Source organism: Magnolia sinica, chromosome 9 (genome assembly GCF_029962835.1).
Source record: "Magnolia sinica isolate HGM2019 chromosome 9, MsV1, whole genome shotgun sequence".
In the NCBI taxonomy this organism is placed as follows: Eukaryota; Viridiplantae; Streptophyta; class Magnoliopsida; order Magnoliales; family Magnoliaceae; genus Magnolia; species Magnolia sinica.
The window spans coordinates 72,989,223-73,012,054 of NC_080581.1; the positions used below are offsets into that span (position 1 = coordinate 72,989,223).

At 37.9% G+C, this 22,832-nt stretch overlaps 2 protein-coding genes, 1 non-coding gene and 1 pseudogene across 5 annotated transcripts; 1 reads left to right on the top strand and 3 right to left on the bottom strand.

The window, feature by feature from the left end:
* The first annotated feature begins 1,519 nt into the window (after positions 1-1,519).
* Positions 1,520-3,728, top strand: LOC131255664 (pentatricopeptide repeat-containing protein At5g48910-like). The gene has a single exon (XM_058256446.1). It carries the CDS (start codon positions 1,636-1,638, stop codon positions 3,523-3,525), a length of 1,890 nt encoding a protein of 629 aa, XP_058112429.1. The 5' UTR covers positions 1,520-1,635; the 3' UTR covers positions 3,526-3,728.
* Positions 3,703-13,545, bottom strand: LOC131255665 (uncharacterized). Of its 3 annotated transcripts, XM_058256447.1 has the most exons (8): positions 13,109-13,545; positions 12,115-12,963; positions 11,659-11,738; positions 11,401-11,567; positions 10,979-11,031; positions 10,541-10,621; positions 10,268-10,350; positions 3,703-4,062 (listed from the first exon to the last, which is right to left on the bottom strand). In XM_058256447.1, exons 3-7 carry the CDS (start codon positions 11,704-11,706, stop codon positions 10,340-10,342), a joined length of 360 nt encoding a protein of 119 aa, XP_058112430.1. In that variant the 5' UTR covers positions 11,707-11,738; positions 12,115-12,963; positions 13,109-13,545; the 3' UTR covers positions 3,703-4,062; positions 10,268-10,339. The 3 variants fall into 3 exon arrangements, with proteins under 3 accessions (XP_058112430.1, XP_058112432.1, XP_058112431.1); XM_058256449.1 differs by lacking the exons at positions 10,268-10,350; positions 10,541-10,621; positions 13,109-13,545 and adding an exon at positions 11,282-11,321 and having other exon boundaries at positions 12,115-12,926; XM_058256448.1 differs by lacking the exons at positions 10,268-10,350; positions 10,541-10,621; positions 13,109-13,545 and having other exon boundaries at positions 12,115-12,926.
* LOC131257259 (small nucleolar RNA R160) lies at positions 4,482-4,557 on the bottom strand. Its single transcript, XR_009177267.1, has one exon. It is a non-coding gene; the product is annotated as a small nucleolar RNA R160 (small nucleolar RNA).
* LOC131257256 (small nucleolar RNA R160) lies at positions 5,628-5,698 on the bottom strand (annotated as a pseudogene).
* Positions 13,546-22,832: the final 9,287 nt, after the last annotated feature.

The window sequence follows — 22,832 nt, forward strand, 5'->3', positions numbered from 1 at the left end:
TCCAAAGTTTAAGTGGACCCCACCATAGAAAACAGTGAGAGGTGACGGCCACTGTTGAAACCTTTTTGGAGCCGTAGACCATGATGTTTATTCGAGATCCAACCTTTTTATAAGTTGAAAAAGACGTAGAATAAGGTTAGGCATAAATATTAACTTGATCGAAAGCTTCTGTGGCCCAAAGAGATTTTAATGGTAGGCGTTCAATCTCTATTGTTTTCTACAGCAGGGTGCACTTGAAATTTGGATCTTTCTCACTCTTTTGATCATGCCCTAAAATGATATCACGAAATGGATGGATGGTGTAGATACAATACATACATTACGGTGGCACCCATGAAAAGTGGTGACGTGACGTCAGCAGGGGAGCATAGAAAAAAGAAAGACTTGAAAAATTACGTGGTCGAGTGCGTGCACAGGCAAACGGCGAGAGATGTTTAACAGAACTCCAAAGAAAAGAGCATTAATTATAAGGGAACGTACTATTAGTATTCATCCAATTGTATTTCCCCACTTCACTTCAGTAGCGTTTTGGCTACTGAAGTGTTCAGTATCTAATCCGCTCCCGAGGAAAGGGGGCTACACCCCCACCAGCCAATGGCTGATGGTCGGTGCTCTGTGGGCCCCACCATGATGTTTGTGTTTCATCCATGTCGTCCATCTATTTTTCCAAGGTCATTTTAAGGTATGAGACAAAATATGAGGTATATCCTATTCTAAAGTGGACCACATTACAGGAAATAGTGTTGAATAAGCGTCAACCATTACAAACCTTTTGAGGCCATAAAATTTTTGGATCAAGCTAATCTTTGTTTTTTCCCTTCATTTGAGCCTGTATGACCTACTCAATGGATTGGATGTCAAATAAACAGTACAGTGGGCCTTAGAAGGATTTTAATGGTGGATATCCAATCACTATTGTTTTCTTGTGGTGTGGACCACCTGAGATCTATCTCCCTCTCATTTTGGTATTTATCTGAAAATAATCTATAAAAATAGTGAACGGAATGGATGAAACACATACATTATGTTGGGGCTCACAGAGCACTGACCATTAGCCACATGGCCGGTGGCAGGGGAGTAGCCATTTGCAACGGTGATGATGTCACGGTGATGATGTGACCGATGAAAATAAAGGAAATAAGAAATTCATGGATATAAATCTAAGGTGGACCACACCATAAGAAAATAATAGTGATTCGATATCCACCATTAAAATCTTCCTAAGGCCCACAGTACTGTTTATTTGACATCCAATCTGTTAATTAGGTCATGAGAAAAAAAAAGAAGTATCAACTTGAACTTTTATGGCCCCCAAAATTTTTTTAATGGTCTATGTTCATTTAACACCGTTTCCTATAATGTGGTCTACTTGAGACGGGGACATACCTCATTTTTTAGGCCTCGTACCATAGAATGATCTATAAAATCAGATGGATGGGGTGGATGAAACACATACATCATGGTGGAGCCCACAATGCATGGTTGGTGGCAGGGGGATTAGCCAATCCGTTTCCGTTTCCGTTTCCCGACGAGGGACGATCCGGATTCGTACGGGAACCGGACTTCCCAAGGACAGCAACGTACACATTTCCTTCCCGCCCTTTTCACCTATTTGAAATCTGAAGAACCCAAAACATGACTTCCACACCCTCAATTCTGAACTTTTTCACCCCTCCAAAGCCCCAAAAAATGACTACCACCCCCCAAAATTCAAACCTCTCTCTCCTCTGCCTCTGCACCCACCTTCAAGAAGCCAAGCAAATCCACTCCCTCATGATCAAATCCTCCCAAATCTCTGACCCCTACTCAGCAAGCCGACTCACCGAGTTCTACGCCATCTCCGACCATGGTTCCCTTGGATGTGCCCAGAAAATCCTCGACTCCGTAGAACAATCCTACCCATTCATATGGAACATTGTCATAAGGGGCCACCTCAAGAAACATGACCCCATCAAAGCCATCCATCTCTACCATCAGATGATAAGCCGGTCCGTCGAGCCCGATCACTACACCTTCACATCCCTTCTCAAGGCGTGCACCCAACTGCCCGCGCCTCTGATCGGAAAACAGCTCCACTCTCAGATCATCAAGCACGGGCTCGAATCCAGCATCTTCATCCGCAACAAGCTCATCCATCACTACGCCATCTCTGGTGCACTTGCAAATGCTCGCAAGATATTCGATGAAAGTACTGAATTGGACATTGTCACTTGGAACAGCATGTTAGAAGGGTATGCTAATGACAGAGATGGCAAGTCTCTACACCAACTCTTCGATCAAATGCCGTATCGGGATATAGTGTCTTGGAACACGATGATTGCATACTATGTGCAGGTGGGCCAATTCGAGGAAGCGGTTATGATGTTTCGAACAATGCAAGAGAGTGGAGAACAGCCAGATCCAGTGTCTTTGGTTAGTGTTATATCTGCAGTGGCCCACTTGGGTGGTCTTGGACAAGGAATGTGGGTCCATGCTTATATTGAAAAGCATCAAATTGAGATCAATGAGAACCTCAGTTCAGCACTCGTTAGCATGTACTCAAAATGTGGGTGCATGGATGGTGCCATTCAAGCATTCCAGAATAGCAACCGCAAGAACATTGATACTTGGAATGCAATGATCTGTGGCCTAGCTGCAAATGGGCATAGTATAAAAGCTCTCATTTTTTTCTCAGAGATGAAGAATTCTGGTGTGCAGCCCAATGCAATCACCTTCTCTTGTGTCTTGAATGCTTGCAGTCATGGCGGGATGGTCGATGATGGCATCAAGTATTTTAGGAAAATGACGGATGTTTATGGGATTGAACCTGACATTGCGCATTATGGATGTATGGTTGATCTATTCAGCCGGGCAGGTCTGTTTGATAAGGCAGAGGAGATTATGAGAAAGATACCAATGGACCCAGATGCTGTTATGTGGAAGGCTTTGTTGGGTGCTTGTAGAATCCATAGGAATTTCGAGTTGGGTGAGCGTGCAGGCATTCGGCTGATTGAATTGGCCCCAGTTGATCATGCAGGGTATGTTCTGTTATCAAACTTATATGCGATGGCAGATAATTGGGATGGGGTTTATAAGGTGAGGAAGATGATGTTTGAAAGAGGGATAAGGAAGTTACCTGGATGCAGTTCAATCGAAGTGGAGGGCGTCGTTCATGAATTTGTAGTCGGAGATGCAACCCATTTTCGGAAGAAGGAGATTTATGAAATGCTTGGTGAAATGGGTGAAAGATTGAAGGTTGATGGGTATGAGCCTTATACTGAACAGGTATTGCTTGATATTGATGAGGAAGAAGTGAAGCAGACTTCATTGAGTCATCATAGCGAGAAGCTGGCAATTGCCTTTGGATTCATCAGCACAAGCCCTGGTACGACAATACGTGTGGTGAAGAACCTACGTGTATGCAGCGACTGTCATTCAGCAATCAAGCTTCTATCGAAGATCTATGACCGGGGCATCATTGTCAGGGATTCAAATAGGTTCCACCATTTTAAAGATGGGTCCTGTTCTTGCGGGGATTATTGGTGATGTTTTTGAAATTTTTTTGTTAGGAGTGCTTTTCCAATGAATCTGAGGCTCACTAGTGTACAATATCAGGTGGACCCACCATGCAAATGCACTGGAACAAAAGTCAGGGTAGTCCATTCATAGAGTGGGTCCATCACAGTGCCTGTAATTCGGCAGATGAGATGAAAAAAAAAAAAGGAAAATAGAAATACAGATCTTCTTTATTTACTTCTCCAACATTTCATTACATGAGCTGAGCTGTATCAGTGGCACAAAGATGGGAATATACATCTATCTATAGATTTCCTTCCTACAACTGAAGAACAAATAACTGCCATGCAGCTTGCCATCAGTACACAGGCTGATGACTGGGTTTTAGTAGTAATGGAGCCAACCACAACATATGTTGAAATACATGAATTGCAGAAGGCCAGGTATGAATGCATGGCATGGCTCTCGGTCTTGCAAGGAACTCCATGTTTCTTAACTCGTTGTTCTGTCTTTACCCGCATTCTCAACCTTCATCTCCATAATAGAATCAAATATGGATTTCTTCATCTATAAATCAAAAGCACTAAAGCATCATGCAACATAGTCGGAATATGAAGGAAAAACAAACAAAATAAAGAAAAGAAAAAGAAGGGCTACAATAAATAACTTATACAGCTTCATAGACCTTAAATTGAAAATTTTGCAAACATCTGTAAATCGACCCCAAAAAGCTGGGAGAAAGGCAATGAAATGATAATGGCAATGATGATGATAGAGCTTCATGGCCAACAAGCATTCCATGATATCAACAGCTACAGAATGGATTTGATGCAATCATAAGCTACAACGGCAGTCCACGATATTGTTAGCTTGCATCGTCAAAACAATGTCCATGATATCTATCTACATCTTGAGACGACATCCATGAATAACATTTTATTAATCATCTTCTATTACCAATGGGCCACATTTGTTTTACACAAACGAGCAAAGCATAAGAACTTCAAAGACTATTATGTTTCTCCACATAAAATTCATAGCAAATTGCATCATCATTTTGCTTTGTTTTCAGTGTAATAGCTTATCCTAGGGTGAAAAATATGAAGAAAACAATTGAGAGAGAAAACCTTCAATACACGGCCAATAAAAGCCTACAGATTATAAGATCACGTGAAGCAAGCATACCAAAAATCTCAATAAAACTCTGTAAATTCTCAGTTGTATCTCATGCAATAAACAAAGCAACCAGAGAATTTTAAAGACTATTATGTGCTCCCATTTTTGGTTTTCCACACCATCCTCAGAGCATATCAACCCACCATTTTGCATTGAAACCAGATTATCATAGGGTAGGGAAATGCACAAAATCATGCAGAAACAAAATCTAAGATGCATCCCCAAAAAGGACATAGGAACTACAACGACACATCAGAAACAAAGATAAGCAAAAGGCCAAGCACTAAGAAAATTGTGACGACTATGATGTGAATCTAAATGATGTTCATTGAACTATTTATTGCAATTTAATTCAGTTGTGCACACAGATGCAGCCTCTAGTAAGAAAATCAAGCAATCTCTACAAAGAGAGGGGAAAAAAAGAAGCCATCTTCCGTCTACCCTTGGAACTACTGACTCGGACTAAGAATGACCATCCCCATAGTTCTAAGGGATTGCACTTTTTAAGTTGCCTTCAATAATCAATGTGCTGGATGGATTTTATGCATGTAAGCAAAGCAATCAAAGAACTTTGAAGAACCCCAGCAAAACAGAATCCTAACTATAAGGTCACATCACAAGAAAAGCTGACTAAAGATCTGAATAAAACTAAACACTGCCACCAATTTAAAATTCTCAGTCATATCTTATGGAGTGAGCAAAGCAATCAGAGAACTTAAGTAGGTGCTTCCACGGTTTTCATTTTGCTTTGTTTTTACAAAACCAGATACTACAGGGGAAAAATGAACTAAACTATTTAGAAAAAAAAAAAAAAACTATAGTGCATTCCAAAAAACAATATGGGAACTTCAAGGGCAAATCATAAGCTTAAAAGAAGAAGAGAGTAAAAAGTAACAATCCCATGAACCACTCTCCTTATGAGACAAATTCTCACCCTTATCTCATGCAATGAGCAAAACAATCAGAGAACTTCGAAGAATATTACATGTATGCACATCAACTTCAGAGAATATTAGCTCATCTTGCTTTTCTTTCACAAAAACCCTTGTTCGTAGGGTAAAGAGTTAACAAAATCATGCAGAAACAAAAACTAACTCTGCATTAGGAAGTTTCTCATTTCCCATGGTCAATAGGATAGGCTAGCAGCACTAAATAGCAAGTGTGATGTGTTCATGACATTTCTGAGAGTTGCCTGCTGGTTGTTGAAGGACAGTGATCATGTGTGGCCCACCTCATTGATGGATGATGATGATGATAAGATGGTTTGGCGTGGTTCGTGTAATAGCCCACATATGTTTCTTATGTTAGTTGTTGGTTAAGTGATGTGGGGGTGGTTATGTGCGAACTTAAGACCATAAGGGCAGTTTCTTCCAGTAAGTGTTGCTCTAATATAATATAAGGAGAAGAGAGGGGGCATCACCACCTAATCTCTCTCTCTTTTCTTATCTTCATCTCTTACTCTCCTTTTTTTTCCTTCCTTAGTGAATATGGTATCAGGGCAGGATTAAAATCCTGGGTTCTCTTTGGTCTCTATTCATCTACATAATCCCTTCTCTTTTCTCTTACACTTTTTATTCTTCAAGGTGAAACCCTAGACGTTTTGGGGTTGATTCTCTTTTTCTCTTTGATCTGTTGTTCTACCACCATATGGAGTGTGTTCTTCCTTGTGAGTGTGAATGAGGCCAGCTTTTTCCTAATCCAAGTAGTGATGGTACAAAGTAGGCCTTCATACATTAACAGCCAGACTTGAAGAATATATTTATGCATGGAAAGTGTTGATGTGTGGGTCAAATCCAGTGTATCTAATCCGAATCAATGGAAAATCCCGTGTTTATGCAGTGAAGATCATCAGTTTATCATCGTCCGATGGCATAATTTAGTGAGCTCAAGTTTCAATTTCCCCCTTGATATTCTATCTTTTCCCAATCTCATTTGAATGGAGCAAAAAGGTGATGCCAAGAATAATCTTTTGACTCAAAGTGAGTCCTTGAGTCTGTAAATCAAATCAACTAAAGTTAATGGTGCGAACCGTTTACAATGGCGACGTCAGTAGAACTTTTTCTCACAGGTAAGAGAAAGTTAAATACTAAACTTCTGCAAAGCCTTACGAAACTCAACAGGGTATGATGATTGGATTGCTGAAGATGCTCAAATATGGCCCTCTAATGGAATGACATGGAACCAAATATTAGAGCCAATGTTACTCATTTCATAATGGCAAAGTGTGGGACATTTTGAAGGGGATCTATTCTAGTGAGAAAAATCTGACTCATATTTCCGAGTTAATATGAAAAATATCTTTGTGATACAACATGAGAATATTATTCAAGTCTACGAGGTATGTGGGAAGAACTGAATGTGTATCAACCCTTGTTGGCTGATCATGATTTATGAGACTGTGGAGACAATGAGAGGAATTCATGTTACTAGATCTCTAAGGTCTCCATCCCAAGCCTGGATTCTTGAAGGTAGTGAAATCACGTGTTGAATGTGCGGTCCAAGCTTATTAATTCTAAATTTCTAATTGATTTGCTTTAGTTTCTTCCACCATGGGGAGATAACGAGAGGAATTCGTGTTGCTAAATTCCTCTCAGGTCTCCATCCCGAGTTTGAAGATGTGCACGCCTAGATTCTTGAAGGTAGTGAAATCCCTTCACTATGGAAGCCTTTGCATGTGTGCAATATGCAGTCGGTATATCTGCTCCAAGCTTATTAATTCTGATTGATCTGCTTTAGTCTCTTCATTTTGGTAGAGGTGATGGAGGAACCATGTTGGTGGTGGTGGTCATGGTGTAATGGTCGTGGTCAATTTGGTGATAGAGATTCAGTGGAAAGACGTTTTGGTGGTAGGAACCATTGGGGAGGCAAAGGTGTAACAACCCCAAATTTTGTACGTAATCATGACACAAGTATAACTCAATAAACCGGGTTAAATATAAAGTTTGGTCTTTAAGAATCAACAACCGGCCAGCTAGCCTAGTTGTAAAGACTCCTCCTAGTGGAGCAGGTCGAATGATCAATACCCACCACTGCATAGGTAGAAGGATTGATACCTTTCCTCACGATATGATAGACACAAAACCCGTTGCCTAACTTGTTTTTTAATGTGCTTTATGATTTGACATAAGTGACATGTGGCCCTATCTCACAAAAGATGAACATGCAACTTTAGATTGATTTTTGCATTATTTATTTGGATTGGTTGGAACTTGATAATTGGTTCATTTGGTTTTAGTTTAATTATGGTGGACACAAATTGCAAGATGGACATTAATTGTCATCCTTTGATTTAGTTATTGGTTATTTAATTGAATAAGGCCCCAAATGGGTGGGTCATTTGATGGATTCTTAGAAAATTAGAAATGGATGGAACTTACTTGGATGTTGATTATACATGATTGCTAGCTGTGACTACATGTATTTGTTTGGTATAACTATAAGTACACTTAGTGAACGAGTTGCGCCACGGAACTCGGGACTGGGATGCGTACTCAGTCTCCAAATTTCGAACTGTGACAAAAGGTACAATCGTACAGATTTTGGTAAATCTGGTGACAGTCATGGTAGAGGCTATGGAAATCGATAGTGCAGTGTCATTGTGGTCTTCCTAGACATACAGTTCATACTTGTTCGGATCTTACTGGCAATCAAGCTTGGGCAAATCAAACCTAGTTTTTTATAATACTATTGAATGTTACATCATGATGCCTACTTCTTGATGTAAATCAAGCACAACAAATGATATGGTTACATTGTCCAAGGATGAGTATGTTGGATTGTTAAAGTATCATTCTAATCAAGCATCCTCCATTGTTACTCTTGCTCCTCACTCTACAAGAAAAGTCTACCGGCGGTCAGATAACCGCCGGTAAAAGATTTACTGGCGGTCAAAGACCTTTACCCGCGGCTGGACGCCCTAAGTCGCAAGTTTTTCAGAAAATGGTCCAAAGCTACGAATTAAATCCGTAGCCATAGAATTTAAAAACCCGTAGCCACAAATAAAATCTTTCTCAAAAAAAAATCAATAATAAATAAATATATATATATATATATAAAAGAAATACAACCGATGCAAGAAAGATCCGGATTCCCAGAAATCTGCCACTTGATGTCATACATGAATGATATATTCGTGACATCATTGCCTTTGAATAATTTCAGTAACTGTTTAGATTACCAGAAAAGTTCAGAACATGCAAGTGACGGAAGTCTGAAATTCAGTAACTGCCAAGGAGCCTCACCAAAACAGTCTCCAATCATAGTTTGTGTGGAACTGCACCACGTGTCAAAAGAATCATCATCATTAGAAGCAGTGTTGCCTTGTCCCAGCTAGTTGGGATGAGCTTCACAAATATTGTTTCACCAACCAATTCAAAACTGGAATTCTCATCATTGCCTTTGAAGAATTTCGATAACCAGCTGCCTACCAGACATCAATCCTCCATTACCTGGTCTGTCTACTGGCTGGTGCATTGCCTCGAGCTCATTACACGTGGAAGAATCTCTCTTCTATTTTTTCCAGTTGCAGGTAAAAATAAAAATAAAATCAAATAAAACTTAGTTTTTTTAACGATCTCGACATAATATGGCATCTACAAAGGGGTTTGTATATTTCCCCAATCTTCTGAAAAAAGGCCCATAATATCAAACAAATGCCCCCAAGTTTCCCAAATTAAATGCTATTTCCTAAATTAAAACACAACAAACAATAGCTCGAGGACACTTGGAACTTCTAAACACTTTTCACTTTCAAAGTAAACAAAACTTTCAATACGGAATGAACACTATCAAATCTGACCCTACCAAAATACATGTCACACATGTGCTCCACATATACCTCTCAAAATTAATCACATGAAACCCATGCATGTGGACCCACATATCCCTACAATAGCCCTTAACATAGCCATAGCAACCCCTGCTCAATAAGTGCACCTTTTTTTCTTTTCTTTTTTTTTTTCTGAAAGACCTCAATGGTAGGCATTAAAGCTTCATGAAATAAACACCAAAAATATCCCCCAAGGTCCAGCATCCCACCCGGCATGCATTAGGTATTTAGGAACAAAAGGCCCCTTCTAGTTCAGCACACAGAAAGGCAACACCTCTTCAACCATGTGTTATTTTTTCTACATCTTTGTATGTATTTTAAACTTTCTAAGTGAAAAAAAAAAGGAGTTAACAAGCTACTCATAAATTTTGAGATCAAGGAGAGGAAACACCATTTTTAAAGTAGGGAAATTATCCTGTAAGGAACTCCAATTGCAAATGGCTATGGGAACATGAAACAAAACTACTGTGTTTTGCAATGGATCATTTCCCGCAACACTAATGGTATCAGAGAAATAACCTCTTAATAGTACCCAACTACTTAGTGAAGCTGGTTATACTCATCGCGAGCATGATGGGGGCTCAGGTCTCCTTGATATAGTGATGGGGTGAGGCAAAGGGAACAGAGTAACTAATTTAAATTGCTTTATACCACATTCTGCCTGGTCTTGAACACTATGACCCATTTTTGAGATACGGTGATAATTAACTCAACCAAGCCACTGGAGAGCATTATATAGGAAACTGTTGGAAAATAATACTCACAAACCTTTTGAATACTAAGAGCAGGGAATGACTGATGCTCTAGTCACTTTTGTCTTTAGGAAGAGTTTTGGCTACTTCATATGCCTCCTGGAAAATCAAATCCTCAAATTCTACATTAAATGAGGTGATTAAAATAAGTAAATCACTAAACTAAAATTTGAAAAAGTTCAAACTGAAATAAGACAGACTCGTGAGTTATGTGAGCACAAAAGAAAGCAATAAACCTTACTTGCCAGATTGGCTCTGGTACACAGTATTTACAACACATTTTAACAACCTTGACAGATGCATTGAGAGATATGCGATGTCCAATCAATATGAATATTGGTTTTGAAGAACCTTGAGTACATCGCATTGCCTGCACAAAATTTTGTAATTCAAAACAAAACCATATGATGTAGAGTTAAGTAGCCTAAGCTGAATTCTCTTACCGCTCCCCATATGCGCCCAGAGTTCCCAATCAAAGTGATCAGATCCTTGGCACAATTTTCTCACTTTCCACATATTTCTATCAATATTGGATGATGACAACCAATCGCTAACTTTAAATTACCGTAGAAAGTTTGTTTTTTGTTTTTTGTTTTTTTTTTAAGAAAGGACATTTCTACTTTTTTTTCTTTTTTCTGAAAAATGAGTATGGTTCAGTTTTCACAGGAAATACATCAACTGAAAATACAAAGAAATTGAAAAGACCCTAAATGTGTCTAGTGAGTACCAAATGATAAAGGTTTGTATTGAATTCCTTGAAGCCTAGCAAATCTGCCTGACCTGCAGCTCACAAAATGAGAGAAGACCATACATGAAAGGACTAAGAAAGGTAAATGGAAATCAATCAGTATATTGAAATGAACAATCATACAGCTCAATAGAGTTTAAAGAATTAAACATTCAACATGTAAATCCATGTTTCTAAAGTTACTTAATCAAGCCTACATTTACAAGATGATAAGAGAACAAATCAAACAAATTTACAATTCAATCAACACAAAAGAATGAACTTTGAACCCATTTGAACTACCTCAAGTTGCTTGTGAACATGCAAAAGCATAACATCATCTCTGCCAGCAAATGCTCAACACATTCAGGCACAAGCATGAAGAACGCAAGTAAATAGAAAACAAACTGTTTCACACTCACCCAACAGGGGATGCATCCAGCTCCTTGGAGAAAGTAATCTTGATCACTGACACATGCCTTGTGGTTTCAAGGCTAAAAGGAATGAGAATGCAGCCAGCAACATGAGTTGATAATGAATACAGGTGGTCCTTCCCATCTTTACTACTTGGAACTGAACTTCTAAAACCCTAAAAAAAAAAAATTTAAAAATTTTAAAAAATTTTAAAAATTAAAAAAAAAATAAAATGAAACACAGAATATTGATATAAGATACTCCACCTTAATCAGCTCCACGATCATAACAATTTTATTTATAGCTCTTCCCATCGCCTTGAAGACAATTTCATCTGAGCCCTTCTCCGATGCAAATAGTAAATACAATGTTATCAGCAGGAGTCCAAAAAAAAAAAAAAGCACCATGCTCACAAAAAATACAATACTTTTTTTTTCCCAGAAAAGTAGAAGCACGCCACTTGTAACTTTATTGATAATTCAAACGAGATGTACAACCATTTTATAGAACTAAGATTGGAATTTCTAAAACTTGTTACCTGAAAATTACTAAAAAAGAGAACATAAATCAATGATAAGAAATTATGTTTTTTAGATGACAAAAACAGTGCCTCAGAACAAAATCTGGTAATCTTTGTTTCGATAGAAAAGTGCATCGATTGCAAGTTCACATCAATAGGTAAGGATTTATGTAAGTGTTTAGGTTCCAAATTGATGAGAATACCTGCTTAATTGGAACTACAATTTTTTCCTGCTGAGGACTTTTTGAGACAGCAGCCTGTGTCGTACGAGGAGATTTGACATTCCATCCCCATTACAGAATCCTCCCTGAATAGTTTGCACCATCTCCTTCACCTCCATCCTTGCAGCTACCATGATTGGCCACTCCTGTGTTACTGTCAAATTTTCGTAGGTAATGAACCTACAATAACATAAGGAAGCTACGAAAATTACAAAATTTTGTCTATAAAAGCAACAATCTATATGACAGATTATATCCATCTAATGCCGTTCTCATCATAGTTAATAGTCAAGAAGAAACAATCCATGAACAGATTCCTTTTGATACCACAACAATGTCGGTCTTTATGGCTCTAACACAAAAGTAACAGTGAAAGCACAATCCCAAAAGGCATTCCCAACATTGGAAAAAAAAAAAAAAAAACATATACCCAAAACCTCATTCCCCTATTTTTACATGCTTTTTATCGACAACATGCAACATAAGTGCATCAAATCACAGCCAGTACCACCTCCTCCCCACATTGCTCTCTGACTTTTTAAAGACATTGGAAGCATCCCATGCTTCCCAACCCCTACCAAAGGAGTGTCTGCAAGGCAGATATTTAAATAATGCATAGAAAAAAGGAAAAAAAAAAAAAAGACTCACACCACTGATTTTCTTCTCTCTCTCTCTGTTTTTTTTTTTTTTTTTTTTCCTGGGTCCCTACCAAAATTCTACAAACAACTAAAGAAATACAAATAAAATGAATATTTGGGTAAGGTTTTCATGTATGACAATGGCTATGAACCATTAGATTTACAAGCACAAAACTAAATATATCTCCAACCCTACAGAAGCCAATTCTCAAGGAAAAATCACATATCAAAATCTTGAAAACAACTAAAGAAAAAAAAGTGGATGCTTCACAATTATTTTTAATTATGAAAACAACATAACTTTGAAACATTCAAAGTGAGTGCAATGGTAACATACTGACTGAGGGTAGCAAGCATCTACTATTATAGCATACTGGTTCTCCTGCCATTTTAAATGCATGCAAATTGTCATTAATGGAAATGGAAAAAAAAATTGGACTAGAGTCAATTGCATTCACATCATACTATAGTTAATTGCATTCAGGGTGCATCGTTATACACTCATGTGCAGAACAGAAACAATCCCAAGTGTAAAACCAAAAGGCAGAATGCAAGAAAAATGAAGCAATAGAAGCATTTGAATTAAGGAAAATACACATGGTAAATGAATGTTGGTGAAAAATAAGGTATTGTAAACTATGAGATAAGCATATGAAACTGTAGGCAACACATTTATGTCTGCAATTCAGTTAAAAAAATTGCTGACCCAACTGTGGATGAAGCATAATGAAAAAAAAAAATGCAATGAGAAAATAACATTCGACTTTCACTTTTAAGTTGGACCACTTACTATCTTACTTCTAGCCGGTTGCTAGGTATCTGTAATTGGATAGTTAGGATTGCTTGATTCATGTGATTATATGCTCTGTCCACAATTGACGTGCCAAGACTATATTACCTTCCTTTTGTCGCTGGCCTGAAAATAGAAAACTTTATAATCAACATTCCACATTTAATCTGTCTTACCGGACAGAATCATCCACCACGGGGCCTGCTGCATGAGTGATTTTAGCAGGATCTTCCATCCATTCATCTAGTGTCCCACCATGAAGCATGCCTATAGGTCAAAAGTCACAATTTCCGAATTGCTGTGCTGCATTTTTCCAAAAAAAATGGGCCAAATTTACACCAATCAGCATACCTAAGGACCATTCAATCACTGATCTTTTGGACTGCAACGAAAGCTTGTATGGGTAACATATCATATATGCCAATGTACCAAAAAAAAAAAAAAAAAAAGTGGAGGCAGAAGTCTTGGGTTCTGGTCAATAAATTTGCATTTCATGTTCAGTAATGTAAGCCATAATGAAGCTAACCAAAACATTACCTGTAGACATACCAAAAAAAAATTAATTAATTAATTAATTTTTTTAAAAAAAAAAAATCAGTGTCACTCATCCTAATATGCATCGACTCTGTAGATTGCATGTGAGAAAGAAACTACTTTATTCATTGGGCTACTCCAAAGTTTCCTTCAATGTGTTCATTTACCATCTTGCCGCTATCCATCTCAACTCATCCTTATTTCAGCCACACTCATTTCCTATGTATCAATGTCATGCAGAATTCTTAGGTGAGGTGTAAGAACAATATGAATTGTAATATTGTAATGGACGGATGCTACCTTTAGGTTTTTGCATAAGTTTTATAGAATTTGAATTGCTATGACCAATGATTTCAATGGCGATTATGTTTTAACTGTAAAATTTATACAGTCTAATGACCCTGAAAAAATGTAGAGCATAAACTTCCATGATTACATTAAGGTAACTTTAAGTTTTCAGTAGCATGCTTTATTAAAGAAAACAAAGACTACAACAGAACGGCATAAGAAGAAGAAGAATATTCAAAAAAAAAAAAACCAAAAACAAAAACAAAACAAAGGTTTTGCCAGTTATTGTCAAAATCGATAGATTCAGTGTTACATCATATAGCCCACACAAGCAGCATATCAGCGGGAAAATAAGCAAGATAGGGTACCATTACCTATTTTGGGTTGGCTTTGCCAGAAGAATGATAGGGCCTGACACCTACAAATTGAGTTTTCACAACAAATATACAATAAATTCATTATATTTGACTAACTAAATCATACAAACATTCAGCTCAAAAGATGTCCATCAAAGTAAATGCATTACATAACCAAAAAAAAAAAAGAAGTTTTTATTGAAAAAATGCACTACAGAACTATTCCAATCACATAAGATCTTAATAGGCTATGAGCAATACCTTTCTCTTGCCACCCCCTTGATCAACATAACGGGCAGTATCATTGAACACCCGTACCATTGGGACAATGCCATTGGAGGTCCCATTTGTACCACGAATGTAACTGCTTGTCGCACGAATATTATGAATGGAAACACCAATGCCTCCTGCCGATTTGCTAATGACAACACATTCCTTCAGAGTATCATATATTCCTTCAACGCTATCATCTTTCATGCAAATAAGGAAACAGCTACTCATCTGGAAAAAAAAAAGGCTCATTAAGAAACAAATCAAAAACCAATATATTAGAACAAAAACAAAACTCAGCAAATGGTACCTGAGGCCTCGGAGTCCCAGCATTAAAAAGAGTAGGGGAAGCATGTGTGAACCAACGTTGTGACATCAAATGGTATGTTCTGAGGGCAGAGTCAATATCATCCTTATGAATTCCAACAGCAACCCTCATCAGCATATGCTGTGGCCTTTCTACAACCCTACCCGAATCCTTGAATAGGCAGGATCTCTCAAGAGTTTTGAAACCAAAGTAGTCAGTCGAAGTCTCTGTCATAAATTATTTCACTATCCAGAAGGCCAGCATCCTGGAAACAATAGAATCAGAAAAGGATGTTAGAAACCCAACATTGGAAGAATTAAAAAGAGCAGTATAACCTATCTGTTGATTCTCTAAACCATTTTGTGCAAAAGGAGAATGGCCCAACATGAAATCTTTCACGTGTATACTCTCAAATGGGGAATTCAAAAGAGCACCATAACCTATCTGTTGATTCTCTAAACCATTACGCGCAAAAGGGGAATGGCCCAACGTGAAGTATTTCATGTATATACTCTCAATTTATATCACAACTCAAATGCTTTAAAGAACATAAGTAGGTCCACACTTGAAGAACAGTGACTATTGGATGGTGAATGCCACCTGGATTGTATTAAGCCTAAAATTCACCACAATCAAATGATCCACATCACATAATCAAGAGCATGAAAACAGATGGCCAGACCAAACCCAATCTAGCCCATTTTGCAGGATCTTGCTCATAGGATCAGGATCAACCAATCAGGCTGAAAAATAGGCTAATTCAACATAAAGTGCATCCCTCCTACCCAGCAGTGTACAACATTCTGAGGTGGGGCCCACTATTCAATGCCAAATGATGCACTGGGCACTTATTCTGAGTTTGATACAGTGAGGAGACAATCATTAAAAAGTTAAACCTCTAAATTTTCAATTCTAACAACATGCGGTCTTGCATATTCAAGTCATCCCAATTTATTATCAAGTGTTCAAAATTGCTATCTACCAGTAGAAGAAATCATAGTAATATTCACAACCGAAAAAAATCAGAATCCCAACATTTTTATGCAGAGCAGGGGAGATTACCTTCATGATTATCTCATAAACATCATCTGCAACAAATGGAGCCTTCTGCCCTGATCTTTCATTGAAATGATAATACATCTCTTTGATTCTGCACAGATCATCCAATTCTGGTTTTAAAAAAGTAAAAATAAAAATAAAAAAATTTCAAGCAAAAACAACAAAAGAAAAGTTAAGTCAACAAACACTCACATCTTAGAAAACGATTTCTTCGTGCTCTTATGCAGATTTGAAACAACAATTCTCGCCGAACTGCACGTATAGAGAGAGAAGGCCGATTACAATTGAGAGGGCCGAACTGCAGCAGAGGGCCAAGGAAATAGAGAGACAGAGGACTAGGGTTTAGAGAGAGAGAGAGAGAGAGAGAGAGAGAGAGAGAATCGGTGGGTGGAGAGCGGAAATGAAATTAGGGCTATGCTTCTTTTTATTTTTATTGAGACCCTTTGTTGGCGGCCATTAAAATTGGCCGCGGGCAAACGGTAGCCCATGCGTCGGTTATGCCTCTTTTTCTTGTAGTGTCAATCAGGTATGATGTGTTTTTACCTCCTCTATGAGTGCTCCTGCTCCTATTTCTTCTGTCACTTTAGCTTATGGTACATTAACTAGATTGGGCAATGCTCAACCTATGCCTTCTCCTTCGTAAACAGAGAAGAAATGAATAGAGAAATCAAAGAGGGGAAGAGAAGACTCAACTTGATGGTATCTCCCTTCCACCCATGCTTTATTATAATCAAAGTGTTTTACAGAGATAAGCTTGTAAATAAAAAATAAAAACTGGTTAAACTCAAATACAAGAAGCCCTAAGCACACTTACATTCCCAACCATACTAAGATAAACAAAAGGTATGGTACACTGCATGTGCACAAACATATGTGAAAATTATCATTCCATATGGTGCATTGCAGGTGCATTCCAGATGAAGAGAAAAATTGGTTGAGGACATGACGTTGGCGGCCTTTATTATCTCAATAGTGGAGTGGTTAGCGCTGCACTATAGACAGAGGTTTTCCCTATTTAAGTGGCATTACAGGCTTGTTAATATTTCCTTTAATTTAAAAAGCCTAATTTTGTTCTTGTCTTTTGTACCTAAATTAGAATGTGAAGCTTGTGAGTTAAGCAAGCATCAGAGTCATGTTTCCACCCCATTTGGAAAAACAGTGTAAATCCTTTTTTTATTACATTATGATGTGTGGGAGCCAGTACATGTTCCTAGTTTATTTGGTTTACAGTAATTTATTACTTTTGTGAATGTTCATTCTCATATGACTTGGTTACATTTAATGAAAGACTTATGAATTCTCTTGTTTTAAAGAATTTCATATGAAGCGCTAACTCAATTCAATGCTAAGATTTGTGCACTACGTTCAAATAATGCTAGAGAATGCGTCCAATACTTTGGACTCATATCTGTCTTCTCATGGTATTATTCATCAAACCTCGAGTTGCCAAATGAAAGAATTGGCATCCTAATACTCCTGTGTTAACTATTCCTCCAACGGAGGACCATTCACTTGACAAATTTGAACCCAAAGCCATAGAATTCTTCTTCTTGCTTAGAAGAACTCTCGTGATTTGGGGAAACATGGAAGCAGTGGGTTCCATTTTCTACAGGCCTGAAATGCCAAGTGTACTTTGTCGTCTCGGAAGTCCAATAACCACAATTTAGCAACACTTCCGAATAAATAGAAAAATATCTTACCACATTCACTTTGAGGATTTAGATTGGGGATTTCAAAATCAGTCCTCTCTTTTACAAGAAGGAATTTTAATGTTACATTTTGATTTTTGACAAAAGAGAATCCATGAGTGAAGCATTCTCAGTCATCCCATAGATATAAATACTTTTGCCAATTTATTAATTTAGCACCTTAACACCCAATTTCTCAATATTTCCTTGCACCTACACTTGAGATTGCAAGGGGCTATTTGGTGCGTGATGTTCAAAAACCAAAATTACATCTCGAGTGGATGACCCTAAACATATGATCAAGCTCAGGAAAAATGTCGGCAACAATGGACTACCTATGGGCCACTTATTTAGATTGAATGGTATGATTTTCTATGGTTAAAGTTTCATCTCCATTGGATGATCCTATCCATATGATCAAGAGCTTGCAAAATGGATGGTAACCATGGATTGCCTATGGTTCCATTTATTTGGAAAGGTTGATATGTTGAAAAGGGCACCCTAGCATGGATTACCTATTGTTAAAATTTCTGCTCGTTTGGATCATCCAATGCATATGATCAAGGGCATACAATATGGATGGTAAACATGGACTGTCCATGGGCCACCCACCATGCAATGTTAGGTTTAAAATTCATCTCAATTGGGTGATCCTGTCCATATGGACGATGGTTTACAAATGGACAGTAACCCTAGACTCCTATGGGTCATTTATTTGGGACCTGATGATATGTTGAGGCGAGGCACTCCACCACGGATCATTGAAGAAGAAACTTTTATCTCAATCGGATGATCCTATCTAGTGTTTTAAATATCAACAATATCGGCCAATATATCCCACGATATATCTTGTATCCCACATGTGCGATATGAAATGCACGAGTAGCGAGATATATCCCACGTGTTCGATCTGGTGAGCATTTTTTATTTGCGATCCTTTTTTTTTTTTTTTTCCTGTAAAGCAATGTCAAATTGTTACAAATCCATGAATTTTCATGTTTTGCATGAAAAGTCATGGATTAGGAGCTTCGATTTCAAGATTTGGAGGAGAATGACCAAGTTGCGGAAAATTGAAAAAAAATCAAAATTTTTCCAATTTCTCGCAAATCGGTTACAATCGTTGTGTCCAAACATAAAATCAAACATGTATGTAACCTAATCTAGTGATTATTCTTTTGCTTTTGAATGTATTGCTTGTGTTTCCACACGTCTTCTTACATTTATAAATTACAGGAATAAACTTTGAATATACTTGCATCAATTCAGTTAAACAACGCATACATTAGAAACCCCATAAAAAGAAAACCTGTTATGTGCACTTATTTTTTATAATGTTTTGATTTGTAAGTGTGCAATGAGGTCTTTTTTAGTGATTATTCTTTTGCTTTTTTAGTGATTTGTAACCTAATCTAGTGATTATTCTTTCGCTTTTGAATGTATTGCTTGTGTTTCCACACGTCTTCTTACATTTATAAATTACATGAATAAACTTTGAATATACTTGCATCAATTCAGTTAAACAACGCATAGATTAGAACCCCATACAAAGAAAACCTATTATGTGCACTTGTTTTTGGTAATGTTTTGATTTGTAAGTGTGCAATGAGGTCTTTTTTAACAATCACTAAAATTTCACCGAAAAATTCGACCAATTTCCAATTTTCCCATGTTTCCAATAACAATGATACATTACACGATACAACCGATATCGGATCCGATATATCCCATGCGATAACTGATATGCATCCGTATCCCAAGGGTGCGATACGTAACACGATACCAATATTTCGAACACTGATCCCATCCATATGATATAGGATGCAAAGGGATGATAAGCATGGACAGCCTATGGGCCACATTTGGATGGTGTTATACATTGAAAATGGCCACCCCAATCATATATCATCCATGAGCTTCTTTTTTTCTTTTTTTTTTGAAAGGTAACAATACCAAGGATTGAACCCTGGATCACTCACACACTACACAGTCTCTGCCAGCTCATCTAACAAGCTGGAGAAATGGATTGTCCGTGGTTAAAACTTCTTCCTAACTAGATTCCATCCATATGATCAAGGGCTCACAAAAAGGACACACCCTATGCACCAGCTATTTGGACCATATGATAAGTTAAAAGGAGCACCTCACCACAGATTGCCTATGTTAAAATTTTAGTTTGATAGGATACTCCCATCCATATGACTCAAGGCATGAAAAACAGATGATAGCCATGGACTGCCTATGGGGCATTTTATCTGGACAAGGTGATGCATTGAAATGGGGTCTACACCACGACTTGACTATGGTTAAAGTTTATCTCAATTGGATGAACCTATCCATATGATCAAGGGCACGCATAAAGATTTTCAAAAGGTATTAGTGAGTTCGTGATTTTTCATATTTACGGGGTAATTGACATTTTAGATGGGCATTTTGGTCATTTTACAACAAGAGTGGACGTCCTTCATCAATTCTGGACAGGAAAGTGATTCAGTTGAACCTCCCCAAAAATGTGGGCAGTTCCATCTAATCCCAATTAAAGTGGATGTTTCCCCCTGTATATGCCACAATAAGGATGGCAGTACATAAAAATCCCATTATTATATTTGCTAATAAAACAATGCATGCAACAAACCCAAGAAAACTACGACTAATTCACACTGGCAATGTTTGGCTGCCACTTAAAGATGATTTTATCTTGTTTTAAGTGAGCAGTAATTATGTATTTAGATATCGTAGTTTACATAGATTATGGGTTATCAAGATTTTTCTTTTATCCTTACCAAAATCTCTAATACGCACTTACTGTTAGGGCATGTTTGATTTTCTTAAGTAAATGTAGATGCAGTGGAAATGGGCAATAATTATTTCCCTAGGTAATTACTGCATCGTTCCCTATGTTGATTTGACTCCTACTTTTTTCAACACTAGAATCGAGGATGCTGCCAAATATATGGGGGGCCCACCGTGATGTTTGTGGATTATCCACACCGTCCATCTATCATGCCAACTGAATTTAGGGCATGAACCAAAGAATGAGCCAGATTCAAAGTTCAAGTGGACCACACCATGGTAAAAATGGAATCGAACACTCACGGTTAAAAACTTCTGGAGGCCACCGTTTACTTTGGTGTGGGCCACTCAAATGTTGGATTTTCCACATTTTTCGCCTCATGCCTCAAAATATTCTGGTGAAACGGATGGACGACGCGGATATGTCATATGATGGTGGGGCCCACAAATTTATGACAATCATTTTGGACCGTTTTTCAAAGCAAGAATACCTTAGTATTTTCAAACAGGTGAAATTGTAATAATTGGCTATTCAAAGGGCATTTACCCTGAATTTGGAAAATCAAAGAGGCCCTTAGGGGCCTGTTTGATTTTTCAATGCAAGTGTAAATACCTGGTAAATGGGTAATTACGACACTTTCACCCTTTTGGAAATTTTTGGGAATTCCTGCCTTGGAAACCAGTTCAAAAGTACTAGTTAAAATTTTTGGACCTCACGGTGAGGTATATGAAATATTTGTTCCGTCCATCCGTTTTACCACAACATTTTGAGACACGAGCTGAAAAATTATGTAGATCTAACACTCAAGTGGCCCACACCAAAAGAAACAGTGGCCCTTAGAAGTTTTTAAGGATAAAGTTTTTGATTCACTTTTTTCTGTGGCGTGGTCCACTAGAGCTTTGGATATGCCTCATTTTTTAGCTCATGCCATAAATTTAGCTGGCATAATGGATGAACTGTTTGGATAAGTGACATGCATCACGGTGGGACCCACAATTATTTTGTAGCCTTTTCCATTTTTGCATCCAAAAAGTTAGCGGTCAAATCAAATATAAGGAAGAGTGCGGTAAATACGTAAGGAAATAATCATTACACATTTACACTGCATTTACCACCTAATTGGAAAATCGAACAAGCCCTCAAGTAAAATGACATGACCTCATTTTGAAGTAGCAATAAAAAAGGGCCCAAGTTACCTTTTTTAAGATTAAGGAAAAACTTAATTAAAAGAGAAGAAAATGGATGCTACAAAGATCAGTTTAAGAGAGAGGCAAAGAGGTTAAATATGAAGAGACTCTCTCTTGACACACCTTACTCGAGAAAAGTGTCTACAACCTCATTTGTGTCTCTCAAAAGTCAAAACATGGCTAAAGACAACATGAATGCTTGACCCATGAATCCATGGACTAAGAAAGACAAACTCCACATTCCATCCAATGGATTGCACTTTGGGCCTGTTTGGAAACCGGCAAATAAGTTACTTTTTAAGTTATTTTAAGTCATCAAGTTACTTTTTTCACTTTAGTTTGGTATGCATCACAGCAAAAGTAACTTATCTACCAAAAGCTACTTATTGAGATAATTTTTTTTAAAGCTTCTCAACCTATTACTTTTCTACTATGCTTCTCTCACGGTCCATGTCGAAGGAGTCTCTCTCTCACGATCCATACAAAGGAGGCCCACATGATGGATTGTCCACATTGAAGGTGGGGCCCACACAATGAACGGTCCATATCAAAGGTGGGGCCTATATGATGTATGATCCCATATTAACATGAGCCCACATAATAGATGGTCCACATCAAAGGTCAGCCCCTAATGATACATGTTCCACATCCGAAGCCGGCCTGTATGACGGAAGATCCACTTTAAAGGTGGAGCTTACACGATGGATGGTACACATCAAAGGCCGGCTCTTCATGATGGGCAATGGGCATTGAAGCTGGCCCCCACGTGACGGATGGTCCGCATCAAAGGT